General features: G+C 36.0%; 1 protein-coding gene across 1 annotated transcript; it reads right to left on the minus strand.

Annotated features, from left to right (window-relative positions):
- Window positions 1-16,730: 16,730 nt before the first annotated feature.
- Window positions 16,731-19,144, minus strand: LOC110870828 (zinc finger protein JAGGED). Its single transcript, XM_022119947.2, has 5 exons — window positions 18,761-19,144; window positions 18,558-18,649; window positions 18,018-18,143; window positions 17,705-17,789; window positions 16,731-17,558 (listed from the first exon to the last, which is right to left on the minus strand). Coding segments are annotated over exons 1-5 (669 nt in total). The 5' UTR covers window positions 18,763-19,144; the 3' UTR covers window positions 16,731-17,194.
- Window positions 19,145-21,488: the final 2,344 nt, after the last annotated feature.

Here is a 21,488-nt window from a genome sequence, read left to right on the forward strand (position 1 = left end):
CAAACCAAAGTTTTATGAATACTTCATTTTGCAAACTCCTAAATCAATCATTAACTAAACTACCACAAGAATGTCTAGTAGAAACCGCAAATGGAGAAACCGTTAGGATTTCTGAAATCTTGCAGGGAGCAAGAATAGAAATTTTTAATCAAAAAATTATTGCAAACCTTTACCCAATGAATCTGGCTGGATTTGATGTTGTGTTAGGAATGGATTGGTTAATAGCCAATAAAGCCAGTATTTTATGTGATCGAAAGTCAATTCAAGTAAAATCACCAAGGGGTGAAAAGATCACAATTAAAGGAGATAAACCATCTAGATCCACTAAATTCATCTCTGTGATGAAAACTGCAAGTTATATAAGAAAAGGATCTATAGTGTATTTGATTTCTATAATCACTAACACTAAAGGAAAAGAATTAAAAGAAATCTCAGTAGTATCCCAGTTTTCAGATGTCTTTCTAGAAGAATTACCAGGACTGCCACCAGATAGGGAAGTTGAATTCAGAATCCATCTGCTACCAGGGACAGCACCGATTGCCAAAGCACCTTACCGTTTGGCACCCGCTGAAATGCAGGAACTAAAGAAACAATTAGACGAATTGTTGGAAAAAGGATTCATACAACGAAGCTCATCGCCATGGGGAGCGCGATTTTATTTGTTAAAAAGAAGGACGGATCAATGCGTATGTGCATTGACTACCGTGAATTGAACAAGGTCACGATTAAGAATCGGTATCCATTGCCGAGGATCGATGATTTGTTTGATCAACTTCAAGGAGCTCGATTTTTCTCTAAAATCGATTTAAGATCAGGATATCATCAATTAAAAGTACAGAAAGAGGATATTCCTAAAACCGCATTCAGAACAAGGTATGGTCATTATGAATTTACTGTCATGCCATTTGGTTTAACCAATGCCCCAGCCGCATTTATGGACATGATGAACCGAATATGTAAGCCATATTTGGATAAATTCATAATTGTCTTCATAAATAATATTCTAATTTACTCTAAAAGTAAAGAGGAGCATGCAAAGCATTTGCACTTACTTTTAAGTTTATTAAGAAAGGAAAAGCTTTATGCTAAGTTTTCAAAGTGCGAGTTTTGGTTAGAACAGGTACAATTTCTTGGACATTTAGTTAACCATGAAGGAATTCATGTGGATCCAACAAAGATCGAAGCAATTACCAAATGGAAAACCCCTGAATCGCCAACCGAGGTTAGAAGTTTCTTAGGATTGACCGGTTATTATAGAAGATTTATTCGAGATTTTTCTAGAATTGCCATTCCTTTAACTAAGTTGACCTGTAAATCTGTTAAGTTTGAATGGGGACCAAAACAAGAAGAAACCTTTAGAATCCTTAAGCAAAGATTGACACATGCACCCATACTAGCATTACTAGAAGGAACTGAAGACTTTGTAGTCTATTGTGATTCTTCTAAGTTAGGTTATGAATGTGTGTTGATGCAACATCAAAAGGTTATAGCTTACGCCTCTAGAGAGCTTAAGAGTCATGAAGAGAATTATTCAACCCATGATTTGGAATTAGGAGCCATAATTTTTGCCCTTAAGATTTGGAGCCATTATCTTTATGGTAGTAAGTTTACCATATTCACAGACCATAAGAGCTTAAGGTATGTTTTTGGGCAAAAAGAGTTAAATATGAGACAAAGACGCTGAATGGAATTGCTTAGCGATTACTATTGTGATATCCAGTATCATGCAGGAAAAGCCAATGTAGTGGCTGATGCTTTAAGTCGAAAGTATCACGAAAAACCAAAAAGGGTACGTTCTCTTAAATTAAATCTACAAGTAGATTTAAATGATCAGATCAGAAAAGTTCAAGAATCAGTAATCAAGGAAGATACTGAAAAATTAAAAGGAATGATTAAGGAATTGGAACAAGGAATGGATGGAATTTGGAGATTCCATAAAAAGAGAGTGTGGATACCTAAATTAGGAAATTTACGTCACCGTATATTAGAAGAAGCTCATAAATCTAAATATACGATGCATCCAGGAAATGATAAAATGTACCAGGATTTAAGGAAAAATTTCTGGTGGATAGGAATGAAAAAGGACATAGCAGCTTATGTTTCTAAATGTTTAACTTGTTCACAAGTAAAAGCTGAACATCAGAAACCCTCAGGTTTATTACAGCAATTAGAAATGCCAGTTTGGAAATTGGAATTGATAACAATGGATTTTGTTACCAAGTTACCCAAAACAAGAAAGGTAATGATACAATCTGGAACCAAGTCAGCTCATTTCTTACCAATGAAGGAAACCTTTAGCATGGAACAATTAGCTAAATTGTATGTAAATGAAATTGTTTCATTACATGGAATACCTTTATCAATTGTTTCTGATAGGGATAGTCGTTTTACCTCTCATTTTTGGTCAAGTTTCCAAAAAGCAATGGGAACCAAGCTGAATCTAAGCACCGCTTATCATCCTTAAACGGACGGGCAAAGTGAAAGGACAATGCAGACCATGGAAGACATGCTTAGAGCTTGTGTAATTGATTTCGGAGGTAATTGGGACGAACACTTACCTTTGATAGAATTTTCTTATAATAACAGTTATCACACAAGTATCAATTCTGCACCATTCGAAGCACTTTATGGAAAAAAGTGCAGAACCCCAGTCTGTTGGGCAGAAATTGGGGAACAACAACTATCTGGACCCGAGATAGTACAAGAAACAACTGACAAAATCATTCAAGTCAAGGAACGACTGAAAGCAGCACGTGATCGACAGAAGAGCTACGCTGATAACAGACGGAAGCCGTTAGAATTCCAAGTAGGTGACAAGGTATTGTTAAAAGTCTCTCCTTGGAAAGGAGTGGTAAGATTCATCAAAAGAGGAAAGCTAAGTCCCAGGTATATTGGACCTTTTAAGATTATTAGAAGAATAGGACCTGTAGCCTATCAGCTACAACAGCCAGAGGAAATGGCAGGAATACATGATGTATTTCATGTATCTAATATCAACAAGTGCCTAGCTGATGAATCACTCATTGTACCTCTTAAGGATATAGAGGTAAATGAACAACTCAAGTTTGTAGAGAGGCCTCTACAGATTGAAGATAGGAAAATTAAGAATCTCAAGCATAAGAGATTAGTTCTGGTCAAAGTGAAGTGGGACTCCAAAAGAGGACCTGAGTACACATGGGAGCTTGAATCAGAAATGCAAAAGAAATATCCGCACTTGTTCCAGTAGATCTCGAGGACGAGCTCTAAAACAAGGTGGGGAGGATATAACAACCCTGAACCGACACCCTTGATAATTTTTCCGACGCCCTAAAATTATTTAAAATATCCCAATATGTCTTATATTACATCCCGTATGTGAAAAACGAGCCCAAAATACAATATAACATATAAAATAAATTAAAAACAATAAATATTAAGCTGAGGCGGGCCGCGTAGGACCTCGCCTCAACTTTACGCAGGCGGTATCAAAGCTGAAACATAGTCCAGTGAATTTTTAAGTTAAGGCGGGCCGCGTAAGGTCACACTTAACCTTTACGCGGGCCGCGACAGCTTGATGATCAGGCGAGCCCCGGTGCAGCCACGTGTCGACATCGTGGCGAGTCTATAAGCTGACCCAGCTAAGCTACGCTGTTGACCAGCGTTGACGCGGGCCGCGTAAGCCTAGGGCTTACCTTTATGCGGGCCGCGAGAAAGTCAAGATCAGACCCTATAAATAGAAGACATCAGCTTTCGTTTTCCGTCGCTCAAAATTTCAATCTCAAATAACAATTTCTGTAGGAAGTTATTATACCCGGGTATTATACCCCCTAAATAGCGAGGTTCTACTACGATGTAAGTATTGTAACCCCTGGAGACGTATTAGAGACTCTGCCCGATTGATCTAGGGTTTCGTAACGGCTGTCGTGGTTCTGCCCGACGTAGTCGTTGGAATGCCGTCTCGGGGATGGTATTACTAATGTTAAAATGGGTTATTATACTAACACACGTGCATTTGTGTAATTTATAGATTTTCACCAGGAAACCCTAAAGAGTAATCTAAGACAACAATGTGAGTTGATCCACTTTTTATAAATCTTTCTGTTAACTGTTTTTACAAAACCTTAAATATCTTTCCATGCGAATAGCAGTTATTGAGTATTTGTAAGAATACAATTACAGTCGGTAAATTTGGGGTTTTGTATACAAAATTTGTTACCACCTGGTAAAGGAGTAACATGACCATAAGTCGGAACGACATTACCGTGTGGTGGTAATTGATATAACTTGGAAACAAATGTAATTGCGGATGCGCCCTCAATACTGTTCACTGTGACTTTTTATTTAAACTTGGTTAAACTGGGATTCACTCACCAGTATTTCCCACTAACAAAATGTTTTTAAAACGCGTTTCAGGTAACAAAATGTGAAAGCCAAATAGAAGCCAGCTGGACAGCACTGAAGGCTTGGAAAAGTGGCAATAAAGTTACCTAAGAATAAAATAGATGTTTTTATTAAATAAAATAGGATTTATTCCTATGAAATGTGTGTACTGAAAACTTGGGTTTTACCCATGTGTTTAATATTATAAAACGTGGTGGTTTACTCTGATAATATATTTCCTAACTACGGTCCTGATGAAAATTTCCGCTGTCAAACTGGTTAATAACGTGATACCACCAAAACTGGCTCGCGGCCGCCGTTCCCGGGAATTAGGGATCGGGGGCTGTGACAGCAGCTGGTAGGGTTCGTCAAGACGGTCACTTGGATATATTATGGGCCTAAACAGAGTTCCTTTGAGTCTATTTTGGGATAGTCGGATGTTGGCGACGTCGGCCAGCGTCGATAATTTTCTAACACCATATGAAGCTATTTAAGTGTGACCATAACTAACTAATTGTCATATGTTTATTATTTTCCCATCACTGTTTATAACTTTAGCCACACATAAAACTTTAAGCATGACCATAAAATACATATAGATGTTAAAAAAAAATCTTTTATTAAGTGGATAATAAACAATGTTCTTTGGTCACACAAACTCATAAGTGGCCATATGTATCAGCTTTTAGCCACATCATTAAAATACTAATGTGGTGGTTGCTCATATTTTTTTCTATTGTGGCCAGTAAATGTCACATGTTTTAACGCCATATGTTGTTTTTTTTTCAGGAGTACAGTGTTCAAGATTGAAGGAGTGTCAGAACTCTCAAGGGTGATTTGTGAGAGCATGAGACCAAGATTCTATGCACACGTTTTCATTATTCAAAGTTGGGTGCATATCCTGAACTATAAAGAAAGATACAAGGCTCTAGAATTACCCTCAAGATTATTTTGCACACAAATAATGCTGCCAACTCTTTTGCTATATTTAATTGATGCAATTATATTATGACTTTGTTTTGTTGTTAAAAATGTGGTTGCTCAAAATTACAGAATACGCCTGCGTATACAAAGACAGCGAGTTATCGATACAAAGAATTCCACAACATGAAATTGGTTTTGAAACTTGCCCGTTTCAAAGAAGACCGGAATGATAGAAAGATCAATTAATATGATCTGGTCTCGTGCCAATAATATGGCAAAGATATTTCTATGTTCTCTACTTCAATATAAAACACAAGAGAGTTGATGTATTGGATAACAGCACTGGAGGGGATACACTCAGCATAAAAAAAAAGTATGATGTATGGGTGGAAAAGTTGGTAAGCATCTTAAGAACTTTGTATGTAGAAACTATGTTGACAAAACGCCATACTAATATATGCAAAAATGTGAAACTGCAGCAAGATACTTTTGCAAACTACTTGCTTATTCAAAAAACACCCAATGGCTAAGATCATGAAGTCGTCGCCTATTGTCAGACAAAAGATGGATTGGAGGACAGAGTCTAACGGGATCGACTGTGGGATTTTTGCAATGAGGCATATGAAAACGTATATGGGGCAGTTGGTTGGTTGGGAATGTGGCCTTGCAAAAGAAGATGCCCTAAATGACCTACAACAAAAATAGCTAAATGACCTTAGGATCAAATACATTGCAAAAATCCTGCTGCATAGCTAAAATGAAAACAGAAGAAAATTGGTCAAATCTTTAAATAAATTCTTGGAATTAGGGGCAGCAAGAATATCTGAATTGCATAAAACAGGGTTCTGGAGAATAGAACAAAGGATGGATGAATATGTAGATTAGCTTAAACGCCATGAATTGCTTTCATTTTATAATTTTCATGTTGACTAATGTATTTGGTTTAGACTATTGCATCTACTTGTTTCTTGATAAAACGTATTAATGAAAACGCCATGATGAATACTCCATAATGAAAACGCCATTAGTTGAATAATACACAATAAGAAAAACTAATAAGAAGAACTGATGTTACTGTCTTCCTAAAACATGTTAATGAAAACGCCATAATATGAATAATTAACAAATAGTAAGAACTGTTGTTTACAAATTAACGCCAATATTCATAACTAATCAGATATACGTAACCAGGTGTAAAATGCCATTGATCGTAAACAATAAGCATATATTAGAACCCAAACGACAATTAACATTAATAATGAAAACGCTAAATATTAATTATAGGAAGAATGCCATTGAAACAAGCATAAAGAACAAAACGCCACATCTGTTGGAATTTCGTTTGAAACAGAATTATAACGCCATTTATTGAGGGGAACGTGGACAATGACAATCGTGCCCCTACATATCATTTAGCGCCCTATGCCACGTATTCAATCAGGATCCGTTCTCACCGTTTTCACACTTCCAACCGTTTTCTCCCGATCACGTTTCTATTTTTATTTTTAGGATAACTTTATAATTTATCATATGTATTTTTATCATTACATATATCTTAAGAGTAATTTTATCATTTTTTTATATTTAAATTATGATTACATATATGTAAACAAGTATTCTTACATATATGTAATAAGTTATTACACATATATATATAATTTTACTATTACATATATGTAAACTACTCTTAACTTTTATGTTATTATAAAAATACATATAATAAATGATAAAAGTGCCCTAAATATAAAAATATATTTATAAAATTATTGTTTGTTAGGAGTTCTGCACGTTCTGCAATTATTTAGAATTCTGAAATGAATCCAACTATAGAGTTAGGATCCTGTAAAAAAGACTAAAAGTGTGAGAAGGGTAAGAAAGAATCTACACCATTAGATCTTTGATCTAATAGTTGAGATTAATAGGGACCAAATTGTAAAATTTGGTTTATTTTTTGGTCTGAATTGAAAATTCTAGGGGTAATAAAGTCTTTATATCCATTCAAAAATAGAAACTGTAAATCAAAATCCCTACAATATCTCTCTCTCTCTCTCTCTCTCTCTCTCTCTCTCTCTCTCTCTCTCTCTCTCTCTCTCTCTCTCTCTCCAGATGATCTCCATCTACGATCAAAGATCTCTCTCTCATAATCAATCTGAAGAAGAAACACGACAGCGGCCAATCGGAAGATCAAACACGACAGCGGCGGCGATGGTGGTGCGAGCGGCGGCGATGGTGGTGCGAGCGACAGCGGCGGTGGTGCTGGTGCGAGTGGCAGCGGCGGTGGTGGTGCTGGATCGGTAGTGGTTGTGCGGCGGTGGTGGTGCCGGAGGTGACAGTGGTGGTGGTCCTGCGATCTCTTTCTATCTACATCGAACGGTGCCGGAAGTGGAGAAGATGATACAGAGGTGTTATATTTCTTTCATTAATGGTGTTTTTTTTCTTTTATGAATTAATGGTGTTATTTTTTACTGAATGGTGTTATTCTTTTCTGAATGGTGTTATTTTGTTTCTGAATGGTGTTATTTTCTTTTTCTGAATGGTGCTATATTTATTTACTGAATGGTGTTATATTCTTGTACTGAATGGTGTTATATTATTTACTGAATGGTGTTATTTTGTTTACTGAATGATGGTGTTTTTTGTTTCTGAATGGTGTTATTTTGTTTCTGAATGGTGTTATTTTTTGTTTACTGAATGGTGTTATATCTTTTACTGAATGGTGTTATTTTGTGTACTGAATGGTGTTATATTTTTTGTTTACTGAATGGTGTTATATTATTTTGTAAAAACACCATGAATTGAACTATGAATTTTTTTTAAAACACCATGTCATGAACATGCTCTGATCCTGTGAATGATGCAAAAAAAATCAAAATGAATGATGTTATGGACGATTATAATTCCTTAAATCAAGGATTTTCTCTCTCCAAATCCTTAAATCAAAGATTATCATATTTGAATTTGTTAATGCATTTACAATCATACCCTTTTCAATTAATTTAGATCTAATGGTTGAGATTATTTCTTACCTTTCTTACACTTTTGGTCTTTTTTACACTAACTCCACCCTCCAACTATATATATGTGTGTCTGTGTGTGTATGTGTATGTGTAGATGTAAAGGAGAATTTTCTTACTACCAATATAAATATATAAAAAAGACATTTCCAGTGCAACTTTAAGTATCACTAGTATTAGTATGTATGATTATGTGAACCTTAATATCACTTTGTAGCAGCCACTCTACAAAGTGATTTAGAGACAACTCATTTTAGACACTTTGTTATTAAAACCTCACACATTTTAACATCTACATTAACCAACTATTATACTAATCCTTTAACGATACTGACATTGTTAAACAAATAAAATTATTCCTAATATCTTCTGTTTATTTATTTCAGAAATCATTAGACTGAAGCACAAATTATCTCTAAGTGCCTAAACTCGTCCAACATCAGTTTTTAAGTATTTTTTTTCCATGCATTACAGTAAACCTTTTGTTATGTTGATCTTATAGAGATGGTCGAACGAAAATATGCAAGGTTGAGATTTTTCAAAGGAGGCCTTATGTTTTGCCTTAGTTAATAACAAAACAAACTTAGCAACAAACCGGCCAATGTGATTTATTTTCATAATGATTTAGTTAATGTTATATTTCCCTAAATGAGATAAAATGATTGATGTACACTATCGGTAAATATGAGTTATGAAGTTTGATATATAAGACTATTTGTAATAGGCTTACACCTTTCCCATTTTCGGCTCATAAGAGCGTGCACCGCCCCTGGGAGATTTTCGAGTCATGAAGGGCACTGGTATGGGGCGAGCAACAGGTGTCACGCAAGGTAAAGAACCACTAGGCTCATGTTCCAATTAAAGAGTCGTTGAGGATCAATTCAAACAATTTTTTTTTTCAAATATTATAAATAATCTAACTAATCACACAATATTCATCCTTCTTTTTCACAATCTACATACATAATTTATCTATTTTTTTACAATCCTCATACTTTATTCACCTACTCTTGAGTCATGAATCATTACAACCCAAACAACTTATATTCGTCGGTAATGATTAGCTAATCATTCAACTATTAATGTGGTCTAGTGAGACTATTACACACCTTTTTCACTTTTTAGTAAAACTATTATACATAGTCTAAGCTATAAATTCTAACCTGAATTCAAAGAAATTATAAATGATTTCATCCAGTGGTATAAACGAGTTGAGACCAACGTAAACGAGCTCAATCTGTACTTATCGATAGGTGTTAAAGCTCGAGCTTCACACCCTTAAAAGAGTTTCAATATAATTAAAATTGAACTTAAGCTAAAGCTCGTATTAGCTAAGTTCAAATCAAGTTTTTGACAAGGCTAAAACTATTGGCACACCCAAAGTGCCTATTGGCACACTTTAGGGTTTATATACGCTGCGTGTAGGTCTATACGTAACGTATAGGGTTGCATAAAAATCAGTGTCTGACTGATGTCAGTTCTGTTATGCCTGCTCCTATATGCCACGTATAGACCTATATGCAGTTTTTTTTTTTTTTTTGTTTTCTTTAAGAAAATTTATACAATATTAATCATTTTAGCAAAGTTTTATAAAAAGATAAGTTTTCTGTTTTAAATAAATAAAAAAGTAAGTATTTCTTACAAACTTTTTTATACAACATTAATCATTTTTATACGATAAATATCATATCGTATAATAGTAGTATAGGTCCTGTATTGACCCTGTATAAGCCTATAAGTGTGATATAGTGTAGTATAGGTCCTGTATAGGTGTAGTATCGTATAGTATAGGTCTTGTATAGGCCTCGTATAGAACTATAGATGTAGTATCGTATCGTATAATGTAATACAACTTAAGTCTCGTATATGTGTAGTATAGTATAGTATAGTGTAGTATAGTAGGCATATATACAAGACCTATACGAGACATATACTACTCTATATGATATGATACTATATGAAACGATACTATATGATACGATATAACACCTGTATAGGCCTATAGGTGTAGTATAGGTCCCGTATATGACCATAGATGTGGTTTAGGTCCTGCGTATGCCTATAGGCATATACAAGACCTATAGGGAACCTATACGAGACTTATACTATACACTATATGATACTATACGATACGATGCAATATGATGCGATACTATATGATACCATACAATACTCGTATAAGCTTATAGGTGTGGTTTAGGTCTCGTATAGGCCTATAGGCACATACAAGACCTATAGGGGACCTACACGATAGTTATACTACATTATTCGATACGCTAAGATATGATATTATAATACACCTATAGGCCTATGCGAGACTTATACTATACGATACTTAAAAATGTTATTTTGAAATTACTTATGATTGAACTTTACTAAAACGGTAAATAATGTAAAATTGTTTCCAAAAAAAAAAAATCTACCCTTTATATACGTTACGTATATAAAGGGTCAAAAAGGCAAAATTTACTACTGGTTTGGGGTAAAGAGAAAAAAACCACCCTTTATGTACGCTGCGTATAAGTGTGGCGTATATAAAGGGTCAAAAAGACAATTTTATTCCTGTTTTGGGTTGCGTATAGCCCCCAATCCAAGGTAGACTTGCCTTTTTTTACCATACGCCGCGTATAGCCTTATATGAGGCGTATAGGCAAGTTTGGTAAAAAGATCATTTTACTCCTAGATTGGGGACTATACGCATCCCAGTCCAAGGGTAAAATTGTCTTTTTGACCCTTTATATATGCCGCCGCGTATAGGCCTGTGTGCAGCTTATATAAAGGATGTTTTTTAGAAGTGTTTTTATACATTATTTATTGTTTTACCAAAGTTCTATAATAAGTACTTTAACAAAATAAATAAATGAAAAATTATTAAGTATCGTATCATATATTATACGTGCGGTATAGGTTTCGTATAGGCCTATGGATGTAGTATCATATAGTGTAGTATAAGTCTCGTATAAACGTATAGACGTAGTATAATATCATATCTTATCTCTTATTGTATCATATAATATCGTATCGTATAGTTTGGTATCGCATCGTATCCAATAGTTACGTATCGTATTGTATTGCATCGTATCATATCAGATATTGTAGTACACGTCTCGTATAGGCCTATATGCTTATAAGGGATCTAAACTACACCAATAGTCCTATACATAACCTGTACTACACCTATAAGCTTATACGAGTGTTGTATCGTATCCTATAGTATCGTATAGTTTGGTATCGTATCGTATCATATCATATAGTGTAGTATAAGTCTCATATAGGTTTGCTATAGGTCTTGTTTAGGCCTATACAGAACCTAAATTAACTACACCTATAGTGTTATACGGGTGTTGTATCGTATCCTATAGTAACGTATCTTATTGTATTTTATGTATCATATATTGTAGTATAGGTCTCGTATAGGCCTATAGGTCTATACGGGACCTAAACTACACGAATAGTCCTATATGGGACCTATACTACACATATAGGCCTATACGGACTATACATAACCTAAACTACACCTATAATGTTATAGAGGTGTTGTTGTTGGTCCCTTTTCTCGGAGGATCGAGAACAACCTAAACCTTGTTATACTAACCCACTAGCGAGTGCGGAATCCAAGCTAGTAGGCAAACCGGGATGAAGCAAGAACAAACACAAGAACACACAAAGTTCACCGATTAACACCACTGTATTAATACGTATGAAGGTTTACGGTTACAAGCACAATGTTTACAATCTGTTTGCAAACTCTCTAAAGTGTGTGTGTGTGTGTGTTTTTCAGCAGAGTTTCTCTAACTCTCTATGTGTGCATCTCTCAAACACTAACACACTGCATGAGTATATATACCCATACACAGCAGGTCCTTTCCGAAGGATCCGATAGATGGTCCGAAGGATCATCTATCGATGACAACAAGCTCGAATGATCAACATGTACCTCGAAGGATCATCCTTCGAGGACTAATGGTCGAACCATATCTTTCGAGCACCTCGAAGGATCAACGGTATCCTTCGAGGCTATCCTTCGAGACAGACACTTATCTTTCTAACTGTTTGACCAAGTCAATCCGGAGGATGGTTGACTTAGTCAACTTACAGACTTAGGACATCGTTTACATACAGACCGTATACAGACAAAGTACAGACACAAGTGCACCAACAAACTCCCCCTTGGCTGTAGCTTTGTCTTTATCTTGTCTTGATCTTCTATAGATGTAGACCCGTCTTGAACATTGACGGTCTTTGGTCTTCGAGTTCCCAAAACTCTGATGTCCTTTCAAGTCTTCATGGTCGGAGGATCTTCAAAGTCTTCACGTCTTGAAAGCAGAGAGTGTATCAACAAACTACCCGTATCGTGTAGGAAGTGTGTTGACAAACTCCCCCTTAACATAAGCTCCCCCTTGAGTTATGCTCGTGAAAGGACTTTATCTTTATGAAGTGAGATCCTTGTGGTGTTGATGATGGCCAGCGGCAACTCGATCATCTTCATCTTTTGAGCGCCTTCTCGTCGTGTCTTCATTCCAGAGCTTGTCATCGACCATGTTCTCCTAGCCTTTAGAATCTGCACATACAAGAAATCTAAACGCGTAATGAGAACAACTGCTTGGAATATAGTATAAACAAATGACACACGAATGACCATGTCATAATCAAACACCGTCCGACAGTTTGAAAGTTTAATAAATTTGTCAATTTTAGCCTTTAACTTTCAAAACTTGCAAATTTCGACCGTTTATGAAGATTTAGTCAATTCGGTTTTCGTTCAGGTTTTAGGCAACGAAGACTTGAGCTCCAACATCGTACGATCGAAAATAAAACAGAAATAAAATCTTTTTGGCTTTTATAAAGTTTATATTAAAACAAGCCTAAAATCTTTTTGGTATTTTTGAAATTAAAAGGAAACAATTTTAATATCCTTTGAGTGTTATCAAACGACATCACCGCTAATGTCGTGCTGATATGCACCAAACGACGAAACTGTTTAAAAGAAACATACTAAAAATTAAGCAGTAAATAAATATATATACAGACATTCTTTTTGCGAGTTTCGAGGGTAAGAGAATCATATCAGTGTACGGTCATGCCAAAACACTCTTGTTGTTCAGTTAGTTAATATTAAGATAAGCATCCTATAACAATTATCGGTATTGTTGTCCACTTAAGCTCAACTTATCAGATGTAATCATGGCGAGGGGATACGTTAAGGTATGATTTATACTTACCGACCGGTGTTCATCCACATCACGACACATTCCCGTATCAAGGTATGCACGAGAGTTCATCTTACCGGTGAGTATACCGATTATCATCTGTTTGACCGTATAAATTGTGAGATACTCACTTATTTTGATTTGAAAACAAGTCCTATGTGATATAATCACTTATTGATGAGGAACTTGATTTTCGTATGCATGAGGGCACAGGTGCAAGTCCGTGAACAGGTCAGTACTTCCGTACAGCAGAGAGACGAACTTGACACCCGGATAAATGTGATATTTTATCACTTATTTGTTTTGGACATGTGATTGTTTATCACTTATTGAGGTCGAATGCAGTATGCAATATGTACACGTATGTATAGTATCATGGAAGATCTAGACTTGCGTCCCCGTTATTTTTCGGTAAAAGATACAACCATGATACCCAGATGATAAGCAGCATAAAGACCGAATATCTCAGAACCTCGGCAATCTATCAAACGAAATTTCGGTACTAAGACCATATGCCAATGAATGGTTCCCACCTGGTCTTCAGTCGATTAAGATTTATATCACCCTGCACACTTTAAAATGATTGTGAGCCTACCGATACATCTTATATAGAGCTGCTTATCGTTTTGCATTTAAGGTTTAAAGAGGTTTGGATAGACCACTGATGTACTATCATTTTCTCTTTTGCTCGCCAGGAAACTCATTTTTGTTTTTCTATTGTTTTTGTGTTTTTGAAATTTTTCGATGTTTTTGGATTTTCTGATTTTTGGATATACGCCTCACACTAACACTAACACACTGCATGAGTATATATACCCATACACAGCAGGTCCTTTCCGAAGGATCCGATAGATGGTCCGAAGGATCATCTATCGATGACAACAAGCTCGAATGATCAACATGTACCTCGAAGGATCATCCTTCGAGGACTAATGGTCGAACCATATCTTTCGAGCACCTCGAAGGATCAACGGTATCCTTCGAGGCTATCCTTCGAGACAGACACTTATCTTTCTAACTGTTTGACCAAGTCAATCCGGAGGATGGTTGACTTAGTCAACTTACAGACTTAGGACATCGTTTACATACAGACCGTATACAGACAAAGTACAGACACAAGTGCACCAACAGTTGTATCGTATCCTATAGTAACGTATCGTATTGTATTCTATCGTATCATATATTGTAGTATAAGTCTCATATATATGGGGCCTAAACTACACCAATAGTCCTATATGGGACATATACTACACCTATAGGGGTTTTGTATCATATTTTATAGTATCCTATCGTATCGTATAGTTTGGTATCGTATCATATAGTGTATATAGGTTCCTTATAAGTCTTGTATAGGCCTATACGAGACCTACATTATACTATACGGTAGAATACTTAACAATGTTTTTATTTATTTTTTTAAATTATTTATTATAAAGATTATTAAAACAATAAAAATTGAATAAAAATAGTTGTAAAAAAATCACCATTTATATACGCTTCGTATAGGCCTATAGGCGGCGTATATAAAGGGTCAAAAAGGCAAATTTTACCACTGGTTTGGGGCAAAAAAAATTGACCCTTTATATACGCTGCGTATAGCCCTATAGGTGGCGTATATAAACAGTCACAAAGACAATTTTACCCCTGGATTGGGCTGCGTATAGTCCCAATCCAGGGGTAAAATTGTCTTTTTTTATTATACGCCGTGTATAGCCTTATATGTGGCGTATAAATAGGGCAAGTTTGGTAAAAAAGACCATTTTACCCCTGGATTTGGGGCTATACGCAGCCCAATCTAGGGGTAAAATTATCTTTTTGACCATTTATATGCGCCACATATAGGCATATACGCAGCGTATATGAAGGGTGGTTTTTTTAGAAGTGTTTTTATACATTATTTATCATTTTAGCAAAGTTCTATAATAAGTACTTTAACAAAGTAAATAAATAACTAAATTGTTAAGTATCGTATAGTGTATGTCTCATACAGGTTTTGTATAGCCCTCGTATAGGCCTATGGATGTATCGTATCCTATAGTATCGTATAGTTTGGTATCGTATTATATAGTACAATATAAGTCTCATATAGGTTCCCTATAGGTCTTGTATAGGCATATACGAGACCTATATTATACTATACAATAGAATACTTAACAATGTTTTTTTATTTTTTAAGAAATTACTTATTATAAAAGTTTGCTAAAATAATAAATATTGAATAAAAATGTTTGTAAAAAAAACCATCATGTATATACGTCGCGTATAGGCCTATACGCGACATATATAAGGTGACCACATGATGTGAATCTGAGATCTCTTGGAAATTGAAAAAGGCGGCTATACGCCGTGTATAGACCTATATGTAGCGTATATAAAGCTAGGGTTCGGTGTGCAAATAAGCAGCTTGGTGTGCCAATATATATAGCCTTTAACAAACCGATAACTCATGAACCGTTATACCCCTAGTTTTAATTTATTTATTTAGTATATATAATTGGAAAGTGAGTATGAATAGTATCTTTATTTTTATAATAATATATAGTTTTTCTTCTTCATATTTTTTTTATAATATTACAATAGATTCTATTATACATATTATCATTTACATTTAATTGTATCGCTATCCTACCAAAAAAGAACCGAAACAGGCCGAATAATATATATATCGCTACGAGTATTTATTTATATCGTTTTTGCTTTCGACAAAACAGTATTTATTTATATTGTTTTTGCTTTCGATAAACTGACATCGTATTGCTACTATATCATACCGAACAACATCAGTACATGTACATGTACTCATTTGTATGGTTTATATTTGGTAATGAATTGTGTGCTACAACCGTAGTCAACCGAACCGAAACCTAACGAACAACATAGGTATAGGTACCGGTACTTATTTTTAGTGTTTTTACCTTTAATAAACTGACGTATCCTGTCGAACAACATTGCTACATGTACCTGAATTCATTTTTAAGATTTCCAGTTTCGATAATTTTTATTTATACAACTCTGTCTGCTATGATAAACGAATATCATTACCAGTAACATGACGACCTGAACTGATCGATACCATCTAGACAACATCGTTGTCAGTACCAATGTTTGTTCTTCCGTTTTCAATTGATGTTAAACATGTGTTGATTTCTATACTGTCGTACAAGTACTATAATAAGACTAACCGATACCCATCGAATGTCCGCGATAACATAACGCCGCAACGCGCGAGGAAACATCCTAGTGCATGATTATATTCATTAATGTAAAACAGTAAGTTCAACCAAACATAAAAAAATGAAAATAAGTAGCACAGAAATGGACTTATTCTCAATCCCCATGCAATGATAGATAAAAATTGAAATCCAAAAGGGGGTTGGGGTCTTCCAGTTGATATCCAACTTGTCTGCCACACCTCCATTTAGAACACACCAATTACAATCTCTTACCCACACACCTTCAATCTATATCTAGTTGAAATCCAACCAAACACTTGCATTCAGTCTGCTCATACTCTCACTCTCAAAACCAACACTAGGATTTGCACAACTACCCCTACTACAGAATTCAGAAACCCACATAACTAATTAAAAAAACACCCAAAAAAAACAAAGGAAAATGATACTTCCACTTCTGTCTTGTTAGGAGCTTAGAAAGATTTTAACATCATCCAAAATAAAATCATTATTATTAGAACCCATCTTGATGATATCTTCTGGCTGGGGATTGTGACATTTCTCTACCACCACTTCCTTCGGAGAGTGTGAAGCTTTGTCCAACAGGTGCACCAATGCATGTGTAGTTATTTGCACTCTCCGGTGGTGGTGCGGTGGCGCCGTTCATGTTCTGAAGGGTGAATGGTGGTGCATTGCCGGAGCACACATGTCCCACAAAGTAATCATTCATTGGATAAGGGTTATTGAGACGTGATGCCGAAGAAGTGTACATATGTGGTGGTGGTTGTGGTGGTAGAATGGTGGTGGAAGTGTCGGAAAAGAGTTTTGTAGGATAAACTTGTTGATGATGAAACCCTCCATGTACCATTGGTTGTCCACTACATAACACAATATCAATATGAAACATTAATATTATGTGTGTGACCTCTATGATCAAAGGGATCATTAATAACAAAAGCTTTTATGTCTTATTTATAGAATTTATGATATGATATTATGCAAGAAACTAGAAAAAATAGCATACCCTAGTTGGTGAGGGAGTGGGGGGAGAAGGTTATCGTTGCTAAAAACCAGCTGACGAGCATGGTTTAGTGCTTCTGTCTCCCTTTCTGAGACCATTAGGTTAAATATTTTCAAGAAACATGTAGCACAATATTATAGTAAAATTATAACTTTTGTCATTGATAGGGTGAAACTAAAAGATTAAAAGATTGACAAGACTACGCTTCATGGCAAATTATAGCAAAGTTCACCTCGTTTTTCACACACTTTCTGTGTGTTTTATGTGTGTGTAGAGAGAGAGAGAGAGAGAGAGAGAGAGAGAGAGAGAGAGAGACCTTGACGATGGCGGTTCATATGTCCCCCAAGGGCTTGAGACTTGCCGAACTTGAGAGAACAAAACCTACACTCGTAGACCTTCCCACTTTCATCCTTTGCGCCGTTTTTATTTTTCCTGTAGATTCCTAGATACCATGACAAACACAAAAAACAATTTCAGAACCTTACATTGATGGATAGGACTTCTCATGTGTTAGTTCATTATTACTGTTACTCTACAGTCCATCCAAATTACCAAAAGGGTCACCCTAATCCTTGGAAAATAGCAACCATACTTCCATCTAAACATACTTTTAAAAGTAACATTATACCATACACGAAAGTGCTTGTAAGCTAGCGCTATGAACGTGTGTAGTAACGAGTGGTTCAGAGTTCTAGTCTCGTTACGTTTTCGGTGAAGAAATTAACAAGTGAATCTAGTGAGTGTGTAAGTTAACCGTTTTAAACATGCTATTAAAAGAAAAATCATACCATCTTTTAGGGTTTGCATTCATAAACTTAAATGTAACAATAAAAATTATTGGTTGGGGAGAAGGTACCAGAGGCAGAAGAAGACGAGTCATCAAGTGTTTGTTTGCCCTGATCTCTTGAGAAATCGTCCGGTAAATTGTTGAGGTCTAATGGGTTTCTCCTGAAAACATGATAGTGCAGTGAGTAAGTGCAACTGAAGAAGAAGAAGAGAGTGATAGTTCAGATAAAGAGATTATATATTGTGGGGTGAAGCCTATGATACAACACATACATGTTGGTACCACCGACAGAGATACAAAGAAAGAAGTTTGTATGTATAACACCGACAGAACTATCAAACCGCAACTACAACAACACTAAAACATCTTCAGCTGAGAGAACTGAAGCAATGAAGATTCATAAAAGATCACTTCAGTTGAAGACTGATCAAGATCTTTAGAGGGTCTCATCCCCACCCTCTCTCTCCTCTTTGAAAGTTCTCTATCTGTGCTTCTGTCCCTCCCTATCCAGACTTCTTTCTCTCAAAATGGAAAAAAAGGGACAGTGGTTCTCGTGACTTAAAAAGGGGGCAGGGAGTTCAAGATCGAGCTAGCTAGTGAGATGGTGGTGTGGGACTGTTGTGTTTAAGTTGTGGTAGGACGTGGGGGGACTAAATGAGACGAAACTTGTGGGCTATCTCCCTTTCTCTTCGACTATTAGTTCCTACTTCAAACATGTGAACACGCATGTACGGCCCTTTTGCTCTCATAGACCAGTGCACCATTGGATGACACTTGTATATGAGAGAAAATTAAAAGTTTAGTCCCTCTCCAACAATCATTCATGTCTCCACCTCTAGATACATTTGATTACACTCTAACAAACAATTTTGAAAGTATTTTAACTTTAAATTTTATATTTTTGTCCTTGGACTTCAGAACACTACAACTCTAAATGTGTTATAATACTAACTTAATTTATCTAAAGATAATAGATACATAGTTTTCTCATAATAACCTATGGCTAGTAACCAATCAATATGATATTTGCCCCCAACAAAAGTGGTGTGTGTTTAAATCTTTTAAAGTAAAAGGTTATGTGCTATTTTGATATAAAAACTTTGTTCTTCAAATAAAATTAAAGCCCGCTTAAAGCTGCTAATTAAGCGGGAGCTCGCTAGTAATGAAGTGGTGAAGCCTACTAATGAAAAAAAATTGATCAAGATAGAGTTCGCTTACAAATAGCTCAAGACTAACAAAAATCCTACGCGGATAAAAGAAGACAGATTGAATTTTAAGTGGGAGACCATGTCATGTTGGAAGTCATCCCATTGGAAAGGATTAAATCAATTTAGTAAATGGGGTAGACTAAGATCCCGACCCTTTCAAAATCATTGCCCGTACAAGGAAAATAGCTTATCGGTTGGATTCTGTAATGTGCGCACTATACTATACGTAGCTGCTTAACTACTAACACGCCACAAAGGCATTGTCCATTTATGATTTACCATTTGGTCACGGTGTTAACTTTTATAACAATAACGTTAAACATTATTTGAGACTTCGGAGTTAACTTTAGACACCAACATTAACTTTAGACGCAAAAAGTCTCCTTTAGCCGTTATCGATACATTACAAAGCAAACTAGATGACCAATATGGTACTTTTACACAATTTTTAAGATGACATATTCATAGTTTTGTTCCATTCCTACCCCTCCATCAATATAATAAGTTAAACCTTTAAGCATAATTATCTTATAAAATTAATCTCATGGTTGTTAAATGGTAACTAGATTTACGACCCGCCGCATTGCGGCGGGTATTCTTTAGTTATAACTAAATTGATTTATGACGCGCACGTTATGTTGAACCTGTCAAACAGAAAAAAAAATTAGACAACGTAAAAACGTTCACCCACACACGCACGTTGCGTGATGTGTGTAAAATACAACATATAAATCACATCAATTAAGGCATAAAACTAACCCTTTTTAAGTACTAAATGGAAAAAGAGTGTTTTTGTCTTTCTTTTGTATTTTCAGGATGAAATGAGCTCAAATTCACAAAAGAAACAAAAAGACAACCAATTCTAGCATAAATACAAGAAAAGGAATAAAAGTAGACTGCCCGGACCCTCAACGGCATCCTCCAAGGCAAAGAAGAGAAAGCAGAAGTCTGAACACGCCCCGTGCTCAGCCAGCACGGGGCCGTGCCCAAGAAGCAGCATAAAAGACAAACTTATAGAAGCTTCCATTGCCCACCACGGGGCCGTGTCCAGCGGGCACGGGGGCGTGGTGAAAGTACAGCAGGCGCATTAATTGTAATTGCGAATTACAATTAATGAGGAGAGAGAGTGTCAGACGGGCACGGGGGCGTGTCCAGCGGACACGGAGCCGTGCCCAGCCTTCTGTTCAGCCTATAAATAGGAGTGTTTGGTTTCATTCCATCTCATCCCTTGGCACACCACCTCTCTCACACTTCATCCACCACCCACTACCACCATAACACCATCATCCACCACCATCATCCATTGTCCATCGTAGAGTGTGTGAGTCGTCTCGGGATCCAAGATTGATCGTAAGAGTTCTTGACAATCAAGGCCATGTTTGCCTAAGCCTCTTACATCACTTGGTGAAGACAAGTGTTTAGTATAATACTTTTTATTTTTAATCTTTTGCGCTTTTTATTTGGTTTTGTATTAATGACTTTAATAACTAGTTGCTTATGTTGAAGGTGATCTTTCCTTATCGTTTGTCCGTGGTGTCTTGGCATTATTTTACTGTCTACATAAACTAAAAGATTTTCACCATTCATATCTACACGGTCTATATGGAGGTATGTTGGCTACCTAGTCGGGGGTTAAGGGAACGGTTTGGTAAGGGTCTTGCCCTTGTTCAGCGTTTAGAGGTCCTGCTTGGGACCTGGGTCAAATTTAGTAGGATCTCCTTCAATGCCCATAGGTATTGGATGGCGTGGATCCAAACTCTTTGACCCCCTCATAAGTTAACTACTATTAATA

The sequence above is a fragment of the Helianthus annuus genome, chromosome 8 (assembly GCF_002127325.2).
Source record: "Helianthus annuus cultivar XRQ/B chromosome 8, HanXRQr2.0-SUNRISE, whole genome shotgun sequence".
NCBI classification, from domain to species: Eukaryota; Viridiplantae; Streptophyta; class Magnoliopsida; order Asterales; family Asteraceae; genus Helianthus; species Helianthus annuus.